Raw genomic sequence first — 25,239 nt, 5'->3', positions numbered from 1 at the left:
ACAACAAACAACCGCTGGTCATCGACGTAGTCCACCGAATCTGACGTAATCCCCAGGATACCGATATCTGAAAAACAAAAAGGGAGAAACACACAAAAAACACACAAACAGGAGCACAACACCCATCCTTGTGAGCGGTGTTGTGCTCCTTACAGTATGCAGCATCTTTACAGATCGCTGCTTACAGTCTGGCCCCCAAGGGGTTAAGGGAGGATGTATTGTATCCCCCTTAACCCCTTGGGGGCCAGACTGATGTCAAACTGCACCCATCCCAGCAAGGAAGGGGTTAAGTGACCCCCCTTCCTTGCTGGGAGGGGTGCAGTGCTGGGGAGGGGGTGGGGAGAGCTCTATACTCACCCCGATGTGTCCTCTTCGCTGGTCCGCAGCACAATGAAGTCACTGTGCTGCGGACCCGGTAATTATATGTGCGCTGAGCCGATCAGCCAATCAGCTGAGCGCACATATAATTCTAAATGTTTCTTCTAATAATGCTATTGTGATAACATAATTAGAAGAAACATTTGATGTTTTAATTAAAGTAAAGTGATGATTAGTACAAAAAGCTCTTTTGCCGGCAATATGAATTAACGGCTTATGGAGCTTCCTGTACTAATTAATATTTAAATAATAAAACACATTTTCGTTGAAATAAAATCAGTTTCGTTGTTCAATAATTTAATTCTAACGAATCCATCATTGTGCAATTAAATATACTGTCAAAAAATAAATATATATATAAATATACATTTATATATATATATATATTTATTTTAACAGTATATTTAATTGCAAAATAATGGATTTGTTAGAATTAAATTATTGAACAACAAAAGGGACTTTATTACAAAGAAAATGTGTTTTATTAATTCAATATATTAACCATGAGAGGCATCGGCATACTGCAGAGGATCGCAAACCCCGGTAATAGCAATTCATGTATACTGTTTCCCTGCTTTCCCAGATGCATTCCAGAGGTGTTTGCATCACTTTCTTAAGATTTTATTTGTTATTTTGAGTTGAACCAGATTTCCAAGTAAATGACCGTATGTTTTCAGCCGCATGTCTATTTTTTCCCATGGCCGTAGTTTCATCCGCACATTTACAGCCGCATAAAAAATACAGCCGCACAGTTACATAGTGTGAACCTAGCCTAAACCTGAACAGGTCCCTAAAAATATCTGATTTTGAAATTTTACTGAAAATTTGGAAATTTGCTCCTAATGTTTTAAGCTTCCTATTGTCTAAAAAAAAAATGAAAGATCGTTTAATAAATGCGCCAACATAAAGTAGACATGTTGCTAATGCTATTTAATATATAATTTATGTGGTATAACCACTTTCTGTATAAGCAAAAAAGTTTCAAAGTTGGAAAAATGCATTTTTTCACATTTTTTTCACGTTATTTGGGTTTTTTCATAAAGATTCGTTATGAGTATCGACTCCAATTTTCCAGAAATGTAAAGAACAATATGTCACGAGAAAACAGTCTCAGAATCAGCTGGATAGGTAAAAGCATCCCGAAGTTATTAATGAATAAAGTGACACAGGTCATATTCATAAAATTTGTCTCTGTCATTAAGGCCATTTCAGGCTCTGTCCTTAAGGGGTTAGTTGAAGGGCTTATGGCACTTTCCCCCTACTGTTGTCTCCAGTTTGGGTGGGGTTTTAAAACTCAGTTCCATTGAAGTAAATGGAGCTTAATTGCAAACTGCACCTGAACTGTGGCCATGTGGCCATGTTTTTGTAGCGCTGGATAACCCCTTTAATGGCTCCAATTTCTCATTAAACCAATTCAAGACAATGGACCAAAATTGTCAGGTTTTGCACATAGCAACCAATCACAAAGCTTACATATACTAACATAGCAACCAGTCACAACGCTAACATATCCTAACAAGCTCTGGTAAAATGAAAGTTGAGATGTGATTGGTTGCTGTGGGCAAAACCAGATAGTTTTGGTTTCAGCCAGATTGATAAATCCGGGTCAACATCTTAACATGCTAAACGAAAAGTTAAAAAAAGCTTCATATTCAGGTCCTTCTCAAAAAATTTGCATATAGTGCTAAAGTTCATTATTTTCCATAATGTAATGATAAAAATTAAACTTACATATAGTTTAGAATCATTGCACACTAACTGAAATATTTCAGGTCTTTTATTGTTTTAATACTAATGATTTTGGCATACAGCTCATGAAAACTCAAAAATCCTATCTCAAAAAATTTGCATATTTCATCCGACCAATAAAAGAAAAGTGTTTTTAATTAAAAAAAAAAGTCAACCTTCAAATTATGTTCAGTTATGCACTCAATACCTGGAATCCTTTTGCAGAAATGACTGCTTCAATGCGGCGTGGCATGGAGGCAATCAGCCTGTGGCACTGCTCAGGTGTTATGGAGGCCCAGGATGCTTTGATAGCGGCCTTAAGCTCATCCAGAGTGTTGGGTCTTGCGTCTCTCAACTTTCTCTTCAGAATATCCCACAGATTCTCTATGGGGTTCAGGTCAGGAGAGTTGGCAGGCCAATTGAGCACACTAACGCCATGGTCAATAAACCATTTACCAGTGGTTTTGGCACTGTGAGCAGGTGCCAGGTCATGCTGAAAAATGAAATCTTCATCTCCATAAAGTTTTTCAGCCGATGGAAGCATGAAGTGCTCCAAAATCTCCTGATAGCTAGCTGCATTGACCCTGCCCTTGATAAAACACAGTGGACCAACACCTGCAGCTGACATGGCACCCTAGACCATCACTGACTGTGGGTACTTGACACTGGACTTCAGGCATTTTGGCATTTCCTTCTCCTCAGTCTTCCTCCAGACTCTGGCACCTTGATTTCCGAATGACATGCAAAATTTGCTTTCATCAGAAAAAGTACTTGGGACCACTGAGCAACAGTCCAGTGCTGCTTCTCTGTAGCCCAGGTCAGGCGCTTCTGCTGCTGTTTCTGGTGGCTTGACCTGGGGAATGCAGCACCTGTAGCCCATTTCCTGCACACGCCTGTGCACAGTGGCTCTGAATGTTTCTACCCCAGACTCAGTCCACTGCTTCCGCAGGTCCATCAAGGTCTGGAATCGGTCCTTCTCCACAATCTTCCTCAGGGTCCGGTCACCTCTTCTCGTTATGCAGCGTTTTCTGCCACATTTTTTCCTTCCCACAGACTTCCCATTGAGGTGCCTTGATAGGCTGTTCGCACTCTGGAACAGCCTATTTGTTCAGAAATTTCTTTCTGGGTCTTACCCTCTTACTTGAGGGTGTCAATGATGGCCTTCTGGACAGCAGTCAGGTCGGCAGTCTTACCCATGATGGCCGTTTGGAGTAATGAACCAGGCTGGTAGTTTTTAAAAGCCTCAGGTATCTTTTGCAGGTGTTTAGAGTTAATTAGTTGATTCAGATGATTAGGTTAATAGCTCGTTTAGGGAACCTTTTCATGATATGCTAATTTTTTGAGATAGGATTTTTGGGTTTTCATGAGCTGTATGTCAAAATCATCAGGATTAAAACAATAAAAGACCTGAAATATTTCAGTTGGTGTGCAATGATTCTAAAATATATGAAAGTTTAATTTTTATCATTACGTTATGGAAAATAATGAACTTTAGCACTATATGCTAATTTTTTGAGAAGGACCTGTACATGACAATGACTGAATGACCACACAAGGGACACAGTTACAGAATCTTACACCATATATCTCAGAATATTTCGAGTCCAGAGACAAGTTTAGATTAAAACTTACTTGTGGATAGGGGACAAGTAAGAGATTGTAGGGAGTCCGACCTCCATCTCTGAAAAGAGCGGAGTGCTGTACCCGACTCTCTCCGGCACCTCCATACAGGATGAATAGAGCTATGAGCCACTTTGCAACCAATCTGGAGATCGCCGGGGGGCACAGAGGTTGGACCACGTGCAAAGTCTTACTGGTCCCCTATCCTGTGGATAGGAGACAAGTACGTTTCAATTGAAAAAAAACTGAAAAAGAAACATTTGTATGTCTAATCCCAGTTGCTGTCAGGGAGTGTCAGCTATAATAAGCTTCTGAGCTCTGCTCATCACAGTACATCAAATGTCGGTAAGGAGTTAACCAAAGTGATGAAGAATAAAATACTATTCCAGCTTCAGTAAATAAAGGTCATTCTTTTCATAATGAAAATATGTATCATTGCTAAGTATACTTTCTGTATAAAATCCCATACTTTTCACATCTTTAGAAGTCTACTGCTCTCTTTATGTACAGCTCAGGCTTGGACTGGCCCACAGGGTAGCAGGTGAAACCCCAGGTGGGCCCTACCCCTTGGTGGGCCTCTGAGCAGGAGGTGGACCTCCCTGTCTAGCAGCTCTAGGACGACATATAATCCCTCTCTACAGAGAGTGACTGGTGTGACAGGCAGCAACATATAGGGGGAGATTTATCAAAGGGTGTAAAATTTAGACAAGTGCAAACTACCCATAGCAACCAATCACAGCTCAGCTTTAGGCAGTGCTGAAAGGAAAGCTGAGCTGTGATTGGTTGCTGTGGGCAGTTTGCACCAGTCTAAATTTTACACCCTTTGATAAATCTCCCCCGTGGTGTGCAGGTTTAACGCAGTACCTCTCCTCTCCCCTGGGACCCTCCGCCACCTCCTCCACTCAGGCTGCCTCTATCTGCTCTATGTGCTGCTGCTGGCAGTCTGGACACAGGAGAAGAGGAGGGAGGGGGGCTGGAGCCTACACAGTGTGACAAATGTGACAGCATGTGAGCTGTACCTGGTGTTTTCCTGTACCAGAGGTAAATCTGTGTGTGCAGACATGAAGTATGCATATTATGTGAGTCTGTGTGTGTATGGTACATGTATGTGCGTACTATATATGCATATAGGCAATGTGCATTTCTTTATATCTGTGTATGATATGTGTATGTATTGTGCATATTTGTATATTTGTTTAATATGCATGTACACTTTATGTGCACTCACTTTTAACTCCTTCCCAAACCTGCTTGGGCTTCCAGATGTCAAATCAGCTGGTGTCAGAAAGTTATATAGATTTGTATTTCACTTCTCTTGAAAAACTCCAGTTTTCCAGTACTTATCAGCTGCTGTATGCCATGCAGGAAGTGGTGTATTCTTTCAGTCAGTTCATACAGTGCTCTCTGCTGTCGCCTTTGTCTACAACAGGAACTGTCTAGATTAGTAGAGGTTTTTTGTGGGGATTTAATACTGCTCTGGACAGTTCCTGACATGGACAGGGGTGGCAGCAGAGAGATGGCACTGTTCCAGACTGGAATAAATACACCACTTCCAGCAGGACATACAGCAGCTGATAAGTACTGGAACACTTGACCTAAAAAAAAAAATAGAAGTAATTTACAAATCTATATAACTTTGTGACACCAGTTGATTTGAGGGGAAAAACATTCACTGATTCACTGGAGTACCTCTTTAAATTAAATAAAAAAAGTCAATGGGGTAAAATTAGAAACCTTGGAGTAGACAGTCTGAAAATATGCCCTATTTAGGTCTTGTTCACACCAAGTTTTTACTCTGCACGCTCCCTGACAGATACCTCACCCACTACCCACTCATATAGTTATGGTGGATGCCGTTTTATACCATCTGTCCTACAGAAACTCTCAAAACTCATAATGCAATAACTCCCGTTCTTGCTTTTCATTCTGAACCATAATGTTATGATTAGGATTTGTCTAGAATGTGCACGTCTAGATTGTCTGTTTAACTAAAGAAATCTTATCTGGACATATTGCACGGTTTTATTCAGTAAAAACATAAAACATTACTACTCTCAACGTCACCATAATAAATTATTATGCTGCATACATAGAAAACCACAACCTCTAACATGACCATAATCTATTCCTATTATACCCTCTGCATAGCTCACCACAACCCTCAACATGGCCCTACCACTGGACGAGAGCATAATGCAAATTCTATAATACTTCATACTTACAACACTACAACCCCCAATATGACCATAATCTATTTCTATTATACCCTCTGCATAGAATACCATAACCCCCAACATGGCCCGACCACTGGACGAAAGCATAATACAAATTCTATAATACTCTATACCTTCAACACAACAACCCCCAACATGACCCGACCACTGGAAGAGAGGATCATACAAATTCTATAATACTCTATACTTACAACACTACAACCCCCAATATGACCATAATCTATTTCTATTATACCCTCTGCATAGAACACCACAACCCCCAACCTGACAACTGGATAAGACCATAATACAATTCTTTTATTGGCTATACATAAAGCACTACAACCCCCATCATAACCATAATAAGCCTGTTCCATAGGACCCTACGGCATTACCCACATGTATAAGGTGTGTGTGTGTGGGGGGGGGTTCTGCTTTAGACTACCCCTTCATCGAGTCTCCACCTTCTCAAGAAGTGGACCATGGCTCCCTCGAGGTTTCCCCCACAGGGGTTTTTTCCTTGCCTGAGTGCTGGAGGGTGACTCTACGTGAGTTGGGGGTCTACCATTTTCACTGTCATGTAATTTTAAATAAAATTGGCACCTTTTGACACCTGATTTTGTGTCTTTTGTGTCTTTATTTTGCATTCTTTGGTTTATTTTATTATTTCTGGGAGTTGGGTATCCATCAGATATTGCAGAGTAATAAAGCTGGACATCTGCCTGCTACACAGATCTATCATCTGCACAATGAGCACAAGTAGGATAGAGCAGTGGATAGTAGAACTGCTGCATGTATGTGCGTATCCCTGGATTAAAGAGACACTCAAATGTTGAAGAAAAAACATGCATCGCAAGGTTTATACCTACATCTGCAAGGTTTGTCAAAAGTTTTTTCAAGTGACAGGGTCAGACCAATCATAGTATATCATACCAACATGGACACCACCATAAATTACATCATGTATACACAAGCCAGTGGCTCTTGTGTGTGTGGGCAGCATCAGGAGCAAGGCAAAGTATTTTGCCCCCTCACATACACATGCATCCAGGTGTGGCCTAGGTAGCTGCCCCCCCCCCTCCCCCCCAATCCACAGCATAGGGTATATAAAGCTGATTGGATGGGGTCCCAGTGGTCATGAGAATGTGGGGAATGTGTCCCCCTCAAATAAACAGTGGGAACAATGCTCCATTAATTCTCTATAGGTCTTGTTATCCCTTATGCTGTGAATAACTTTGGGAGAGGGGTATGTTCTCATGTACTATATCAGGGATTGGAAACCTTTGTCCCTTCAACTGTTGCAAAGCTATAATTCCCATCATGCCTGGACAGCCAAAGCCTTGATGGGAATAGTAGCTTTGCAACAGCTGAAGAGCCAATGCCCCCCATCTCTGTACTGTATGGTTGGACTCAGACTATGGGGGAGATTTATCAAACCGGTGTAAAGAAGAATTGTCTTAGTTGCCCCTAGCAACCAATCAGATTCCACCAGTAGCGAAATTTGGTGGGGGCAAGGGGGGCGATCGCTCCCGGGCCGACTCAGACAGGGGCCCACTGCTTTTGCAGACAGCATTAACACGTCAGTAGTGGCCGGAACTGTATGCGCTCGCACTCCTAATGAGCGCATACAGTTCCGACTGGCCCAGGAAGTGATTGACACAGCATCAGGAGCCATTGGCTCCTGGCTGTGTCAATCATTCTTGTGGCCGGAGGCAGCGTTGTGCCTCCAGCCACAAGAGGCTGCGCTCCGCATCGGCGCACGCCCCCCGAACTGCCGCGCCCACCCCCTCCTTTATGCCTCTCTTGCGACCGCAAGCACGGTCTTGCTTGCGGCCGCAAGAGGCAATCTTACCCCCGTCTGATGCGTCGCTCCCTGGGGGATCGCACACTCAGCTTCTGGATGTGTACGCTGCCCGGGAATCCCCCAGGGAGCGACGCATCAACCGGGGGCAGAAGACGAGAGGACAGCAGTGACGGGGAAGCGCTTGTTAGGTGAGTTGTGTGTTTTTTTTTTTTAATCTGCTGTGCAGGGGGAAAACTATAAGGGGGGAATACAGGGGAAGGAAGCGATCTATAAGGGGGGGATACAGGATGGGGAGCCATCTATAAGGGGGAATACAGGGGAGGGGAGCCATCTATAAGGGGGGATACAGAGGGAGGAGCCATCTATAAGGGGGAATACAGGGGAGGGGAGCCATCTATAAGGGGGGAATACAGGGGGGGGGGAGCCATCTATAAGGGGGAATACGGGGGGGAGCCATCTATAAGGGGGAATACAGGGGAGGGAAGCCATCTATAAGGGGGGATACAGGGGGGGGAGCCATCTATAAGGGGGAATACAGGGGGGGAGCCATCTATAAGGGGGGATACAGGGGAGGGGAGCCATCTATAAGGGGGAATACAGGGGAGGGGAGCCATCTATAAGGGGGGGGGGGGCATCTATAAGGGGGAATACAGGGGAGGGGAGCCATCTATAAGGGGGGAATACAGGGGAGGGAAGCCATCTATAAGGGGGGAGCCATCTATAAGGGGGGAATACAGGGGGGGGCATCTATAAGGGGGGAATACCGGGGAGGGGAGCCATCTATTAGGGGGGGATATAGGGGGTAAGCCATCTAAAAGGGGGGGATACAGGGGGGGAGCCATCTATAAGGGGGGAATACAGGGGAGGGAAGCCATCTATAAAGGGGAATACAGGGGAGGGGAGCCATCTATAAGGGAGGGATACAGGGGAGGGAAGCCATCTATAAGGGGGGGATACAGGGGGGAGCCATCTATAAGGGGAAATACAGGAGAGGGGAGCCATCTATAAGGGGGAATACAGGGGAGGGAAGCCATCTATAAGGGGGGAATACAGGGGAGGGAAGCCATCTATAAGGGGGGATACAGGGGGGAGCCATCTATAAGGGGGGAATACAGGGGGGATACAGGGGGAGCCATCTATAAGGGGGGAATACAGGGGAGGGGAGCCATCTATTAGGGGGGGATACAGGGGGGGAGCCATCTATAAGGGGGGAATACAGGGGAGGGGAGCCATCTATTAGGGGGAGATATAGGGGGTGAGCTATCTATAAGGGGGGATACAGGGGGGGAGCCATCTATAAGGGGGGAATACAGGGGAGGGAAGCCATCTATAAGGGGGGAATACAGGGGAGGGAAGCCATCTATAAGGGGGGAATACAGGGGAGGGGAGCCATCTATAAGGGAGGGATACAGGGGAGGGAAGCCATCTATAAGGGGGGGATACAGGGGGGAGCCATCTATAAGGGGGAATACAGGAGAGGGGAGCCATCTATAAGGGGGAATACAGGGGAGGGGAGCCATCTATCTGGGGGGGGATACAGGGGGAGCCATCTATAAGGGGGAATACAGGGGAGGGGAGCCATCTATAAGGGGGGGGGATACAGGGGGAGCCATCTATAAGGGGGTAATACAGGGGGGGGGGCATCTATAAGGGGGCAATACAGGGGGGAGCCATCTATAAGAGTCAGTCTACCCACTAAACAAGGGTGTAAAGCGGCCAATACAGATGTGCAGTGTGTAGAGAGATGAGGATGATGACAGAGTGTGGAGCCTAATATGTCTGTCTGGCAGATTCTGTGGATTCGTGGCTCGGAGAAGTCCTCATAACGGCCCAGGACAGATGGAGAAGAAGATGAAAAGGGAAGAACTCCGTTCAGAGAAGACCTCCCCTGTGAGTCACTAAATATATCTGCACTGTAATGTATATGGTGTATAGAACCTGTGTAGAGCTGGGGCTACTGCTAAATGACTGAAAGAGGTGATATTGGTCTGTATACAGTGGATTATTCAGTAGCAGCGGTGGGGTTAGTCAGTATGTGCTGGTATTAGTCAGTATCTGGTGGTATTAGTCAGTATGTGGTGGTGTTAGTCAGTAAGTAGTGGTGTTATTTGTTACTTGTAATCTGGTACTGTGTTTTATTGGATTTAGTATAGAGGATTTAGTCAGTAACAATATGGTGGTGATGGTAGTGGTTGTGGCGATAATATTTCCCCCTTGTATACTGGTATTATTGGTAATACCATATATATATACCAGTAGCATGCACTTGGTCGAGGAAGGGGGGCTCCAGGGTGACAGTCTGCAGCCCTCAGGGTATGCTGGGAGTTGTAGTACAGTAGTACAATCCTCCGATACCTGCCGCTGTAGACAGATGTATTGCTGGAACTTCAGGGCTGATGGTTGTCACCCACAGGTTGCAGCCACCAGGAGAATCAAACTGAGGACAAGAGTGGTGCTGTCTGTGGAAGAAGGCAGCTATATTTTTCTAATCTTAAGCACTTTTACTTTTTTTGTGGTTCTATATTCCAGATGTAGAAGCCTCTTACACTGCTCTTTATCCTTATTCACTATAAAAATGTAGAAGAATATTCCCTTTATTATTCAAAAAAATCCTTGTCACCTGGGTAACGTTGGTTGGGGGCCCTATGGGTTCCCTATGGGTAACGTTGGTTGGGGGCCCACTCAGCCTCACTCGCCCCCCCTAGGCTGAACCCCTAGCTACGCCCCTGGATTCCACCTTTCATTCCTCACAGACTCTTTGGAAAATGAAAGGTGGAATCTGATTGCTAGGGGCAACTAAGACAATTCTACTTTGCACCAGTTTGATAAATCTCCCCCTATGTGTTTTTTCAGAAATATAGCATATGGCATTTTTATAATAATGAGGAAAAGTGAAACGCAATACTCATGGGACATTTTCCTGCAATGGTGTTTTTTTTTCTTCTATGGGGGGATACTATCATGTCTATATGGAAATTTGTGTTTTTTCCCCAGTTCTTCAACAGTAAACCTGGAATCACATGATAAAGAATCACATGACTTGTACTGAAAAAAAAGCCCCAATAGTAATTTATACTAAAATGAGAAAATGGCATAAAAAGTGCCCCAAAAAAGCAGCAAAATGTGCAACTTTGTAGAATTAAAGGGGTACTCCGGCGAATCTTTTTTTTTCTGTCAAACCAAACGGTGTCAGAAATTTATAAAGATTTGCATTTCACTTCTATTTAAAAATCTCCAGTCTTCCAGTACTTATCAGCAGATGTATGCCCTGCAGGAAGTGGTGTATTCTCTCTAGTCTGACACAGTGCTCTCTGCTGCCACCTCTGTCCATGACAGGAACAGGAGCAGGAGAGGTTTTCTATAGGGATTAGAGATGAGCGAACCTCGAGCATGCTCGAGTCGATCCAAACCCGAACTTTCGGCATTTGATTAGCGGTGGCTGCTAAACTTGGATAAAGCCCTAAGGCTATGTGGAAATCATGGATATAGTCATTGGCTGTATCCATGTTTTCCAGACAACCTTAGAGCTTTATCCAAGTTCAGCAGCCCCAGCTAATCAAATACCGAACGTTCGGGTTCGGATGGGCTCGAACCAGAACCAAGTTCGCTCATCTCTAATAGGGATTTACTGTACTACTGCTCTGAAAAGTTCCTGTCATGGACAGAGATGGCAGAGTTGGCACAGTGTCCTCTTCAGCAGCCACAGCCCACACAGCTCTGGGAGTCGGGTCGTGACATCACCATTTTATCCAGGAAGTGAAGCCTTGATGCAGTAGTAAGTGCAGGGGAAAAAAGCACTTTATGTGCATTTCCTGTAATAAGTGCATATTGGTGATTTGTATAACTTTTGAGGGGCAATACAATACTTTAATAAAACATTTTACCGGACTTTTCCTTTAAAGCTGGACACATCTGTAGCTATACTGCTGTGCAACTTCATGAATGTCACATGACCAGGATAGATTTTAACTAAATAATGAAGGTTCCAATGCAGATAAGAATATACAGAAGAAATGCCCACTCACCATGAAGTGATTCTTAAGGATATACATAACAATTACATTGAATAGGATAAGTATTACATAAATGATATATAATATATAGATAATACACTTACATATCTGTAGAAGGCAAAGTGTTGGATCCTGAGCCCATACTCCTGATGGACGGTTTTGGTGATGTTGAAGGAAATGTGTTTGATTGGTGAGGATGTAATCTCCAGGAGGCTATAATAATTAAAGGGGGAAAAAAACACGATTAAGGATGAATCATTGTTCCTCAACTAGTGGCTTGGGAGCCATATTAGACCCTGTGCATGTGGCTCTCTAGCAGCTGCGGATACTATTGTTTCTTTGTGGCACCAGTGAGACTATAGAATTTTTTTTTTCCTAAATATTGTAATTAATTACAAATGCCTGTTCTAATACACCCTATGACCTTATTTGCCCTGGCAGCAGGTGTCAGCCACTGGCTGCCTCTATTACATTATCTCTCTTTATCATGTCAGTTTTACCCTGTGTTTTCCTACTGAGTGAATATGTATGTGGCATGTATTTTCCTTTCCCATAACCTTACATTTTTTAAGTGTTAAACCTCTTCTGACATTTCTCATCCCAAGCCTCCCAACTTTTTCAGATCCATTGGTAACAGTATACAAGTCCTCACTTTAATATAGTATAATTTAAAAAAATGTGTATTTTGTTGTACACTCCATCTATGCCTATATTAATAAGTATATTTAAAACAATAGGGCTGTCGGTTTTTTTTTTTTTATCACTGAGCCAGTTACTTTTTATGTGGCACAGTATTAAAGTGAATGTACCATCAGGGACTGGATGCTTTTTTGTAATGCTCGAGGTTCGCTCATCTCTACACTGGCATTGCATTTGTCAGAAATCCTTTAATATACCTATTTTAAAGGTTAAAGAAGAAGTCCGGCCATTTTCAAAAATGGGCAGCTGGCGGGGCAGGGAGGAATGTAACAACCAGTTAACTTACCTCTCCCCGTGTCTGAGATGAGCAACAGAACCGGCTTTGGGATTACTACTGGAAAACAGTTTCCCCCGAGTTTGATGACATCACAACTCGAAGGAAAATGCCTGTCCCAGCTGATGGACAGCCCACTCCGTGACTGGAGCCAGCCAATCAGTGACTGGAGCTGCGTCCCGGCCCTTTCACTGATTGGCTGAGCGGCCAGTCCATCAGCCGGGTCATGGCGTGTACAGCATGGGAGATCCCAGAGCCCGGTGGGGTTTCTGGAGCAGTGATCCGGGGCTGAATAGGCACGGGGAGAGGTGAGTTAATACTCTATGTTACTTTTCTCAGTGTATATATATATATATATATACTGTAATACCTTGGTTTTCGAACGCTTTGGAATTCAAACTGCTTGGTATTCCAATGAAAATTTACCCAGAAGTAGTGTTTGGAATTCGAACTTTGCTCGGTTTTTGAACGTTTTTCGAACGTTTTTGCGAGCGTGGATGGTGGGTTGTACCTGGCGAGTTAAGCAGTGGTGAGGCTTCACATACAGTACAGTGCTGTATAAGACTGCTGGAGTGCATATACAGTGCAGTAGTAGTACAGGCAGTGCACCACCATCTCCCATACATTACAGTGCTTGGATGGAGGGGATGCTATACAGTAAAGGATGGGTGAGGAGTTGGTGACTACTGTATTATAATTGCTGGTTCTGATGAACATTTCTTATGTTTAATGTCCTGTACAGTATAGTGCTGTTCTGTACTGTACTGTAGTCATTATACTGAGCACTTATCAGTGTAATAAATGAGGATTGTAGGTAATTATTGGTGGTGCTGGAACCAATTAATCACATTTACATTATTTCCTATGGGAAGATACTGCTCGGTTTTCAAACTGCTTGGTTCTCAAACAGTCTTCCGGAACCAATTAAGTTTGAGAACCGAGGTACCACTGTATATATATATATATATATATATATATATATATATATATATATACAGTAACCTATATCCCTGTACCATTTTTCTTCTCTATGCATCTGATTACTTCCTGGTTTCCTCTCTGAACTGTGAACCTGCTGTTGTCATGTGCTGTTGCCAACAGTGCAGACACTTTCCCACAATCCACTTGCTTCCATTTAAAGAGAAAACCAAATGCCAGTACTAATAGGACAGAACATGTGACTGTAATTGAACTGAGCATGACTGGCCTGAAAAGTAGATGCCTGAGGGGTCTTAATGGTGCATTCACACCTACAGGATCAGCAGCAGATCTGCAGCAGATCCACAGCATATTTGATGGTGCAGATTTGATGCTGTGTTCAGTTATTTAAATGAAGTCTGCTGCAGATCTGCTGCGGATCCGCAGCAGAAAATACGCTGCGGATCCGGTAAATGTGAACGTACCCTAAAGGGAAACTATCAGCAGGTTAGACAAATATAGGCTGCTGATAGTCCCCTATAGCACCAGGGATGCTGAGAAGGAAGGTATGTGTCTTACCTTCCTCCTCGGTGCCGGTCCCTTACTGTTTATTGGGGTTAACTCCACTCTGGAGCACTGCCACATCATCAAGTTCACCCCTTCTGATAATAATCAATGGAGGAGGTGGGTCGGATGAAGCAGCAGTGCTCTTAAGGGAGCGGAGTTTACCCCAACTAACAGCCGGACGGTCCGGCCCCGGGGAGAAGGGTTAGACACATACCTTCCTCTTCAGTGTCCCTGGTGCTATAGGGGGCTATAATGAGGTTAGATTCGTCAAACCTGCTGATAGTTCTCCTTTAAATCAGAGCAATTGACTATTAAACAAAGCAGACAGTGAGGGGATTAGTGAGTCTGTATCTTCTAAACCATACATTTTAAGAAATACTTGTAAATTTGAAATATGTTAAATTCAACATAATACATCAGTATAGACCTAGTTTTCTTGGTGACACAATCCCTTTAAATTCTTGAGAACAGGAGGTAAATGCCATCTGGACCTGGTGAACTATCTATTTTAATCTTAAAAGACATCAATCTCTTTCTTCTTGAGTAGTAAAGGTAAAATTTACTTACAGGGGTTATCCAGCGCTACAAAAACATGGCCACTTTCTTCCAGAGACAGCCTCACTCTTGTCTCCAGCTTGGGCAGGGTTTTGCTGCTTAGTTCCATTGAAGTGAATGGAGCTTAATTGCAAACCGCACCTGAAATGGAGACAAGAGTCGTGTTGCCTCTGAAAGAAAGTGGCCATGTTTTTGTAGCAATGGATAACCCCTTTAACCCTCTGCATTTCCCCTGACAAGACATTTTTCTTTGAGTTGATTCTTCCTTCCATGGCTTACCTTTATGTTTTCCTTCTACAACCTCCCCATGTTGTTTATACTTGCAGCAAATTCTAAACACAGCGGACTGGGAATAACCAAAATACTAACCAATTAACAACTCTCTTGCTGAGGACATTTTTTTTTTAGGATTCCATCATGTTTGAATAAAAATTGATGCTCCTGTTTTTTTTTTATTTACTTGAACTGGAAAAATTTATGTTCTTAGCTAAATTATTTTATTTGTTATGTTGTAGGAATCCAGAATGCTCCGAATGTTTAGTGTCATATCTGTGATGTGTATTTGCAAAGTATAATCAGACAGAATTCTGGATTAAATTCTATGCATAGAGAAAAGTCTTAAAAACTTTATGACAGAAAAACATACATTTGTATACTAACAAAGAGATCTACTTACCATTTTCATCAGACTGCAAAGAAGAAGAGAATATGTGAATGAAAAATACAGATTGTGCAGGCTTTTCAACAGCTATGCGTTTATGTAGGTGTTCTATTTCTTTGTTCTGAACTGACCACCTATGTAACGGTATGGATAACATACGTTTTTTCTGCAAAACATGCTTCCCTTCAGAATGTTAGCATAGGAAGAACTTTAGTTATAAACCTTGAGGCATCATGTGGTACGTTGGGTATAATGTCTGTCCATGACTAGGTGTTGCTTCTACATCCATGGCACATATAAAATTTTCAAGTGCTTCAAAGGGGTTGGCCACTTTACAATTTTTAAAAAAAAATAAACATGGCACTGCTTATAGCGCAGCACTTACTCATGTACAGTGTAGTTCCTTGCATGTTTGAAGCTTTACCCCAATCATCTCCTGTTGCCAGCTGGACATCTCCTCTAGAAATAAGATGGTTTCCGATAGAGGGCCATGTGACCAGTACACATCACTCTGCTCTCTGCTCTGGACCTGCACCTGGTTCCTGGACATAATGTGCTGCTATGGAGGAGAGAGAGTGACATGTACTTGTCACATGCCCTATGGTGGCTCAGCGGTTAGCACTGAAGCCTTGCAGCGCTGGGATCCTATGTTTGAATCCCACCAATAACAACATCTGCAAGGAGTATGTGTGTTCCTTCTGTGTTTTTTTGGGTCTCCTCCCATACCCAAAACATACAAATAGGTGTATTTAGATTGTGAGCCCTAAAGGTAACAGGGACTGAATTGGTTGGTGCCATATGATTAAAGTATTATTATTATTATTACTACTACATTGTGCATGTGATGCTGCAGCTCATCACTGGCTTCAGTGGTCACAAGCATTGCATTGCATGCAGTGAGAGACCTCTGAGACCTGTGTCTGGCTGCAGTGCCGTGCACACAGTGTGCTGTAATAACAATTGAGGGAAGTGGAATGCAGACATTTCTGCTAAAATTTGCTGCATGTCACTATACGCTAAATGTAAGGTCAAATGAAAGAACAGGTCATGTTCGTTATTAGTATTTTTTTTCCATAAATATATTTTATTCTGTAAAAAATATATACCTTCTGATATGTCTTCAAAAATTCCTACTTTTTAGAAAAAAAACTGGTGATTTTAAAAAAAGTGAGTTCAGAAACAGAGTATACAATTCAGGGCACTCACTGGTTTTTATTACTCTTTACTTAAGGGGGACTAGAAAAGGCCTTGTTCTTCTCCCTTCACTTTACTTCCTCCTTCTGGCTTTCTAGGAAGTACTGTATACTTTCTGAGACAAGATAGGTGCATGTTGGGAATATTTGATATCCACTAGCTGCCTAATGTTACCAATGTTGCAGTGACATCCGATATTGGACAGAACAAAAATGTACGGAGACAGCACCTCCAGAAAAAGTATAAAGATGGTGTGAATAAAACTCTACACTTTATTTGGAGGTGCTGTCTCCATGCATTTTTGTTCTAGAATTGATCCCTATCAAGTTCTGGTGAGGTGAGGCATGACACACTGCACTGAATGCATGATATTGTGACTGCAAATTTACTGTGCTGCGGGACTGTCACGATTATCAGATATTGGACCCCGTCTGCATGTGATATGCATGACATGCACCCTTATATTTTTACTGGATGCATATTAATTATATTCTATAATGGGTACAAATATTGCTATGGCTTTATTAGGCAATCATTGGTGAGGGGAAGTGTCTTTTTCCCATATTGTATGCTGCTATGTAGCTTCAATAAAGAGCAATAGAAGTGGGTGAGTGCTATGAATTATGTGATCTATGTGTGGACTATGTGTATGTAACTACTAACACTTCTATGAATTTATGCAATACTGGTACGTCATTATCCCAGCTGAGCGTGCAGGTGGCAACTATTTTCTGTATACAGAATCAAAACAGTAGTGGGACTGTGGTTGAAGCGCTATAATACATCTTATAGCGTATATTTATTCACATTTACATATTCGTGTATACATTAAACACAAACAAATATGTACAATGATTATGATTATTTACAAGTGTTCGGGATGAGGGATGGGTCACCCCTGTTACGCCCTGCCTATTGCTGGGGTGGGACCCCCTGGTTTAGGCGTCCCCAAACGTCAGGAGGGACTAACCCTATACTTGGGTTGTAGTTGTCTGTCCCGTCACTGATGTCAAGGGTCTTGTGTATATTTAGATCAATACATGACGTAAACAATGGCAGGTATAGACATAGGTTGTCAATAATTATTATGAAATCCCTTCTTCCGTTTTTCCAACGGGTTTCCCTTGTTCTGAAGCGACAAGTTCCTCTGGGAATAGGAAAAGTGTTGGTAAATAATTGGGATATGCCTTGATGAGGATGATAGTCTGATCCAAAGGAAGCTGATGTTCACATTATGATGTCAATCACATCGTTGTGTGTATGTGTGGGGGGGGTACCCCAATATAGATATGAGGGGAAGCCCCTAAACACTCCAAAGTCCGTCAGGTAACAAATCTGGGAGATGACCCCTAGGGTATTGATTGGTCCAAAGTCATGTCCGGTCTACTCTAGCATAGAGATCAGTTGTCCCTTCCTTGTGGCCTGGTATAGGTTCCTTAGATGCTTGATAGGCCCATTCTAGGATATCAATGTATCACAATGTTTCCCTGTGCAGAGTGATGCGCTGCAGGGTGTGCACTGAAGCCGGTCTGTAGTCCGGTGCTGAGAGCGATGCCGTTTAATAGAGTGTGGTCCGCGCTGAAGAAGGCTCGTCCACGTGTGTGGGCTTCTGCTACTGAGTGAGCCGATACTCAGTAGCAGAAGCCCACACACGTGGACGAGCCTTCTTCAGCACGGACCACACTCTATCAAACGGCATCACTCTCAGCACCAGTGAGACTACAGACCAGCTTCAGTGCACACCCTGCAGCGCATCACTCTGCACAGGGAAACATTGTGATTAGAGATGAGCGAACCTCGAGCATGCTCGAGTTGAGTCGATCCGAACCCGAACTTTCTGCATTCGATTAGCGATGGCTGCTGAACTTGGATAAAGCCCTAAGGCTATGTGGAAATCATGGATATAGTCATTGGCTGTATCCATTTTTTCCAGACAACCTTAGAGCTTTATCCAAGTTCAGCAGCCCCAGCATCTAAAGGAAGCATCTAAGGAACCTATACCAGGCCACAAGGAAGGGACAACTGATCTCTATACTAGAGTAGACTGGACATCACTTTGGACCAATCAATACCCCAGGGGTCATATCCCAGATTTGTTACCTGACGGACTTTGGAGTGTCTAGGGGCTTCCCCTCATATCTCTATTGGGGTACCCCCCCACACATACACACAACAATGTGACTGACATCATAATGTGAACATCAGCTTCCTTTGGATCAGACTATCATCCTAATTAAGGCATATCCCAATTATTTACCAACACTCTTCCTATTCCCTGAGGAACTTGTCGCTACAGAACAAGGGAAACCCGTTGGAAAAATGGAAGAAGGGATTTCATAATAATTATTGACAACCTCTCTCTATACCTGCCATTGTTTACGTCATGTATTGGTCTAAATATACCCAAGACCATTGACATGAGTGACAGGACAGACAACTACAACCCAAGTATAGGGTTAGTCCCTCCTGACGTTTGGGGACGCCTAAACCAGGGGGTCCCACCCCAGCAATAGGCAGGGCGCAACAGGGGTGACCCATCCCTCATCCCGAACACTTGTAAATAATCATAATCACCTAGTTTGTACATATTTGTTTGTGTTTAATGTATACACGTATATGTAAATGTGAATAAATATACGCTATAAGATGTATTATAGCGCTTCAACCACAGTCCCACTACTGTTTTGATTCTGTTTAGAAGCTTAGGACTGTGGGAACTCAAGACCCATAAAATCCACAGGTTCCTCGACCCAACCATATTATTTTCTGTATAGAAAGTTCTAAAGTTTACAACAAATAGTGTACTCACTGTGGGAACGTCTTCAGAATCTGGAATATGACTGCAAGAAAGATGAAAAAAATAAATTAAACATATATATATATATATATATATATATATATATATATATATACATATGGTCAGTTTTTAATCTAATAATGACTTTGTAAATGGATTGCACAGAAAGTATCATTTTCAGATAATTCTTAGTTGTGTAAAGTAACACAAATGGTGTAAACAACTACAGAGGTTTTTGGTGAAGAAATGGCAAATGCAGGTGAACTCCCTTAAATGCATGGCTATTCCCTTAGGACAAGAAAAACTTTTTTTTACAATTCTGTTTACATTGTGAAAGACTGGGGGGAGGGAGGGGGGACTGATGTGATGTCTGATGAAAAAAAATGGGCTAAGTCAGCTGTCAATGTCACAGAACCCTGGTCCTGATGCAACAACAGCCATTGTTTGCCCTTATGTTTTCATTGTGTGACAAATAATCGGTGTAAATAGCATTTGTCCATTGCATGTGCATTTGTTTATTGTGGTTTAAGAAGATTCAGGCTATTATTGGACCGCCATCATTTAACAGCAAATTAATGGGTGCTAAATTTCTATAGACCAAGCAGAAATACAGTAGTCAGGACTGCAGATGGTCCCATCAGCAGGCTTACAGCAATACAGGGGGGCAAACATTTTATCACATCAGCGGTGCTCAATCCTCATAGAAGAGACATCATATCAAGCAGTACTTAAAAAGAAAGATGCAGACAGCACCCACTTCCTTTGTGATCCTTATGATGGTGCTGCTTGAGGCGTACACCAGGGAGAAGGCTCAGATTTGCCTCTTCTTCCTGGCATACGCCTGGTGATGAGTGGGCAGAGGGAGCTCAATGGGGGGGGGGCAAGGCAGGGAGGAGGTGTGGTCTCCTCCTGCGCCTCATATATCATGATTTATGTCTGCCCGCACGCATAAATCATGATAAAAATCATGATCAGGTGTAGATTAGGTATGGCGGACGCAGTTACAGGTGCCCGTCCGGAGTCACTAAAAGGGGGCGGGGCCTAATTTAAGATCGGCTGTAACCAAGTTCATGGAGCGAACGTCCCTGCGAGCTGCTGTTTTAACCAGTACAATATGTGAGAAATAAAGGATCACAAAGGAATTGGTGAATGCTGTCTGCATCTTTCTTTTTAAGTACTGCTAAATTTCTATAGATAATTCCCTCCCCTTGTGTATTGTATATGCACCCAACGGGTGTAAAATAAAGTATACTGAAAAGTCTATAAAATGTCAAGGTTTATATACAGCAAACAGAAACTCTTTTACAAATTGCTTTGCTTGAATTTTTTTTTTTTTTATTTCTATTGATGTCTATTTTAGTTTTTTTTTTATACCTTGAATAGCTTGACCTAATGGCTGGAGACTGACTTGGCAGTGCAGGCTTCCTCAAATGTTCTGGCTTTGCTGAAGGCCTAAACACATATTTGTTAACATTGTTTAAATACATGCACATACATATGTTCATTAGAAGAAAGGAGGATGAATAATAAATATAAAATATTTTATAATGGGTTGCCTATATTGGATAACCATTTTCCACCACACTCAATAGTGTGGAAAGTAAGACGGTTCTTCATCATATCAATGTTTGCATTTTTGTACTGGGCAGAAAAGTCTACAGCCACCAGTCACCATCACAAATATTAAATGCATTACATACACAGAATTATTTTTAAATAAACTTATCTGTAGGACTTGAAGAATGACAAAATAAGGCTATGTTCACATTATGCATAAACAATGGCCATTGTTTGCTGTGTCAAGCAACGGCCGCTGTTTGACATGTTCCTGCGGCCGGTATTAGCATATCAACTGCAGGAACGTGATTTTACCTTATATGGATTGCAGGTACATTTGGATGTGCCTGCAGTCCAATTGACTATTAAAGTCCATGCAATATACAGCTATCAGAATGGCCATACATTGTGTGAACCGAGCGGGAACATTGGTTGTTGTTCCTGCATTAGCAGCTGCAAAAAATTGACCAGTCAATTATTTGAGCAGGCATTGGGGAACAACGGCTGTTTGTCAATACAGTGTGTGTGAACAACGGCCGTTCCTATTGGGTTCAATACAATGCAATAAAGCAAGAACAGACATTGTTTTAATCGCCAACAAAGGCCGTTCTTGTCTTTAAAAAAATATACTGTGTTAGCATAGCCTTAAAATGCATGTTACAAATGTTATAAACATACAAAGAAACATAGAAGAACGTTGGCAGAAAAAGACCACTTGGTTCAGCTAGTCTGACCTTTTTAGTATTTCCTTTTTGCATTATATTAGGAGATATATGTTTATCCAAGGCAGGTTTACATTTAGTTACTGTAGATTTACCGACCACATCTGCTGGAAGTTTGTTCCAAGTATCTACTACTCTTTAAATAAAGTAATATTTTCTCATGCTGCTTCTGATCTTTCCCCCAACTAACTTCTCACTGTGTTCTCGTGTTCAGTTCCTCCTAGCGACGGCATCTGTCGGTTCAGTGTAGTGCGCGCACGCTCTCACGGCGTGATTCGCTCATGCGCCATAGTGTGTCGGAGCGGCGCAGGCGCACTGTGGGCCGAGGCCTATGCCCTCAATGCCCTCCGACACACTACGGCGCATGCGCGTATCACGCTGTGGGAGCGTGCACACACTACACCGAACCAGGAACCTACAGAAGCCGTCGCCATGAGAACGGGGGAGGGGCGCCATGAATATTCAATACAAGCTGGGAGGAAGTGGTGGTGAGGCGGGCCAAAGTGCAGCACGAAGCCATCACCACTCCCCTCCATAGGTGCTGACAGATTCCCTTTAAGTCTTTCCTGATATGTTTTAAGCATCAGACATTCCACTATTTTTGTAGCCTATCTTATAGGAGACCTTTTTTAGGTGAGGTCTTCAGAACTGGACACAGTATTCCAGATGTGATCTCACTAGAGCTCTATAAAGGGGGAAAACAATCTCCCTCTTTCTACTGGGTATACCTCTAGCTGTACAGCCCAGAATATGATTTGCTTCCCCTTCCTAAAATCACTACCCCAGACAGCCTTTAAATGAGCCACACTACATATAACACCGGCCGTTCTGTGACCTGGTGTTACTGAATATCATCCCGGCTGGTACTGCAGGTACTGATCTTCATTTCTGGTGAATTCAGATGTGGGTTCCCCCATGTCACCGCTGCACTGATTCACTGCTGCACACATGAAGCGTGCGGCCGGAACTGACATGTTAGGTGCGGTCGCTATTCAATGAATAGCAGCCGCAGAAAACTGACATGTCAATTTTTGTGGGGCCGGATGGCATCCTGGCCAGAGCGTATACTATGGGGGAGATGAAAAGGTGTAAATATACCCCTGGTGTAAACTGCCCACAGCAACCAATCACAGCTCAGCTTTCAGCTCTGGTAAAATGAGAGATGATCCGTGATTAGTTGCTGTGGGCAGTTTACACCAGGTGTATATTTGCACCCTTTGATAAATTTCACCCTATTTGTATTCACTCCGGCCTGGATTTCATTCATTCACATACATCATGTTTTGTATAAATCACGGCCGTTGCTGCAAATTGCAGTAACGGCCGTGATTAATAGAAAAACATATGCTGTGTGAACCTATGCCTAAAGCATATAAAACACAAAACCGCCATAGCATTTTATACAAATTCCTAAAATCTTTATTTTGTTTTTAAAGTTATCTAAGTGAATACCAGTACCCTTCTTTTTAGTAACATGATTTACCTTATATTTGCAGGTAGTGTGATCGCCTGGTAGAAACAAACATTAGAGTTCATTTATTGTACAGTTTTAAAACAGCAGCCAATATTCACAAATGACAACTCTGATTTAATGGTACAGTCCTTAACAGGGGTGTACATACATAAACATATTTCAACTGTATCAACACATCAGCTGATACAATTGAATAGCCTAGCAGCAGGAGAAAGGTGCCTCTGTTCTTCCAGTCCTGCCACTTCCTGTGTAATGCTGCCAGAACAGAGCAATTAGCTTTGCCTGAATTACCCATCATCCACACGTGACTCAAACAGGTCAGAACACAGGAGAAGAGCAGGAGCTAGCAGAGGTGAGCATTACCAGGGGGGTCAGACCAATATGGGCAAAATTACAACCCCCATAATGCCCCATTGAAAATCATAATGGAAGTTGTCGTTTTACAGTCAGTAGTTCTCCAGGTAGAAGAACTACAACCCAATCATATCCTGCTGACAGTTCATGATAGGAGCTTTAGTTTTGCACTCTATGGCTCTCCAGGTTGCAGAACTACAGTCCCTGGCAAGAGCCCGGACATTATGGAGGGCTCTACATGGGATTTGGGGACATCTTAAATGCTGGGGCTGAGGGCGGGAAAACCTGTGTGGTAAATTACAGCTGTGGTGTTTGTACACAGCTGTGTGTTGACGGGTTCTCATAGGTCAGTTTCTGGCCTATGGGAAGTCGTCGTTGGGGTGTCAGAACAAGTCAGAGCCCCAGTGACAGGAGGATCATTGGTCAATCCTGTCCCATGATCCTCCTGGCCTAAAGTTATTTAACATCTGGATTCCAGATGTGAGGTGCTTTCTTACCTCAGCATCTGGAGCTCACATACCTGTGCTGTAGGGCAGTTGCCCGCCCGCCCTCCCCTATTTTTGTCTTATTTGCTTTATCTGTTTTCATTTCTTGTCGCGGTCATTTATTAGAAGGAGGGGTAATGTGGCTCGCCTCTGGCGGGTGAATAATTCTGATTTATGGTTTAAAGGTTCAGTTTATCTACTCAGGTCTTTATAGTATTTGGTAAGTGTTGGTTTTGATGGTTAAAATTGAATTAAGTACAAAGTTTATTTATTTAATATTATCTCTAATAAATGGCCGCGGCCTCATTTTTCTCCAATAAGTATGGTGTCGGTCTCTTATTTTTAGAAGGTAACCTTGTATGTCCGTAAAATCCCATGTCATGTTCTGCGGACAATTCAAGATAGGGGTTGTGGTTTTGCAACCTGTGTCTCAATCGGTTACAGAACTACAACCCCTATGATGACCCTTTCACAATTCTTAGTTGTATTTTTGCAACCTTTGCCATGGAGAAATTTTGTACAAGGACCCACAAGCCTTAAGCAACACTCCAGGGCTTAGCTACTATATAAGAGTAGTTTAAGAAGCTAAGGCTTTTAACTTGAACACTGTTAACTATTCAGCGGCCTGGGATTGTACTCCTGTTGCAAAGAATGTTAGGTGCCTTTCACACATTCTGTAGTCTATAGCTATAGACCTGTAGCTATAGGTAGCACTATGGAAGTGCATTTGCAAGTTGTTCACAAATGCATAGACCCATTCATTAGAGAATAGCGATCTTGTGAAGAGAGGCATTCAAATGAATAGGTTCGTAATGCTGTCCGCAATTGGGGACAGCCTACTGAACGTGTGAAAGAGACCTGAGGCTGTATGTTTGTAGCTGTTGGTGGTCGACTAGCCTGAATATGAAGGGCAGATCTAAACAAATTGGCAGGTACAATTCTTTGTACCTGAAATGCCTAGTTAGGACAGGCCGTGGCAGGAGGAAATAGCTTCCATGAGACCTTCAGCAGCACTGTAGGCAGGGGAAAAGCTTACAGTCACTTTAATGGACCTGTTGCAATACTGCCTGGTCCCAGAACAAGGGCCACCCAGAAACTTCAGTTCATAATTTGGACCTTGACATATAAAATGTAACATCTAGCATTAGCCATCAAGCATGTTGTGCTAATAAAGATAATAAAAGTTATTCTATAATAATGTTCTGCATCCTTTAATCTGGGCACCT

The 25,239-nt window shown here is 42.8% G+C and overlaps 1 protein-coding gene across 1 annotated transcript in view; it reads right to left on the bottom strand.

Moving 5' to 3' along the window:
- The window catches only part of LCP2 (lymphocyte cytosolic protein 2), a 109,348-nt gene that overhangs the window by 12,384 nt on the left and 71,725 nt on the right, over positions 1 to 25,239 (bottom strand). Inside the window, exons 12-16 of the mRNA XM_069956812.1 lie at positions 23,184 to 23,209; positions 20,796 to 20,873; positions 19,380 to 19,464; positions 15,446 to 15,458; positions 11,861 to 11,990 (exon numbers count right to left, since the gene is read on the bottom strand). Of these exons, the coding sequence (XP_069812913.1) occupies positions 11,861 to 11,990; positions 15,446 to 15,458; positions 19,380 to 19,464; positions 20,796 to 20,873; positions 23,184 to 23,209 (332 nt within the window). The remainder of the gene's footprint in view (positions 1 to 11,860; positions 11,991 to 15,445; positions 15,459 to 19,379; positions 19,465 to 20,795; positions 20,874 to 23,183; positions 23,210 to 25,239) is intronic.

Source organism: Dendropsophus ebraccatus, chromosome 1 (genome assembly GCF_027789765.1).
Source record: "Dendropsophus ebraccatus isolate aDenEbr1 chromosome 1, aDenEbr1.pat, whole genome shotgun sequence".
NCBI classification, from domain to species: Eukaryota; Metazoa; Chordata; class Amphibia; order Anura; family Hylidae; genus Dendropsophus; species Dendropsophus ebraccatus.
The sequence above is the reverse complement of the archived record's forward strand: the minus strand, read 5'-3'. Positions and strand labels throughout refer to the sequence as shown.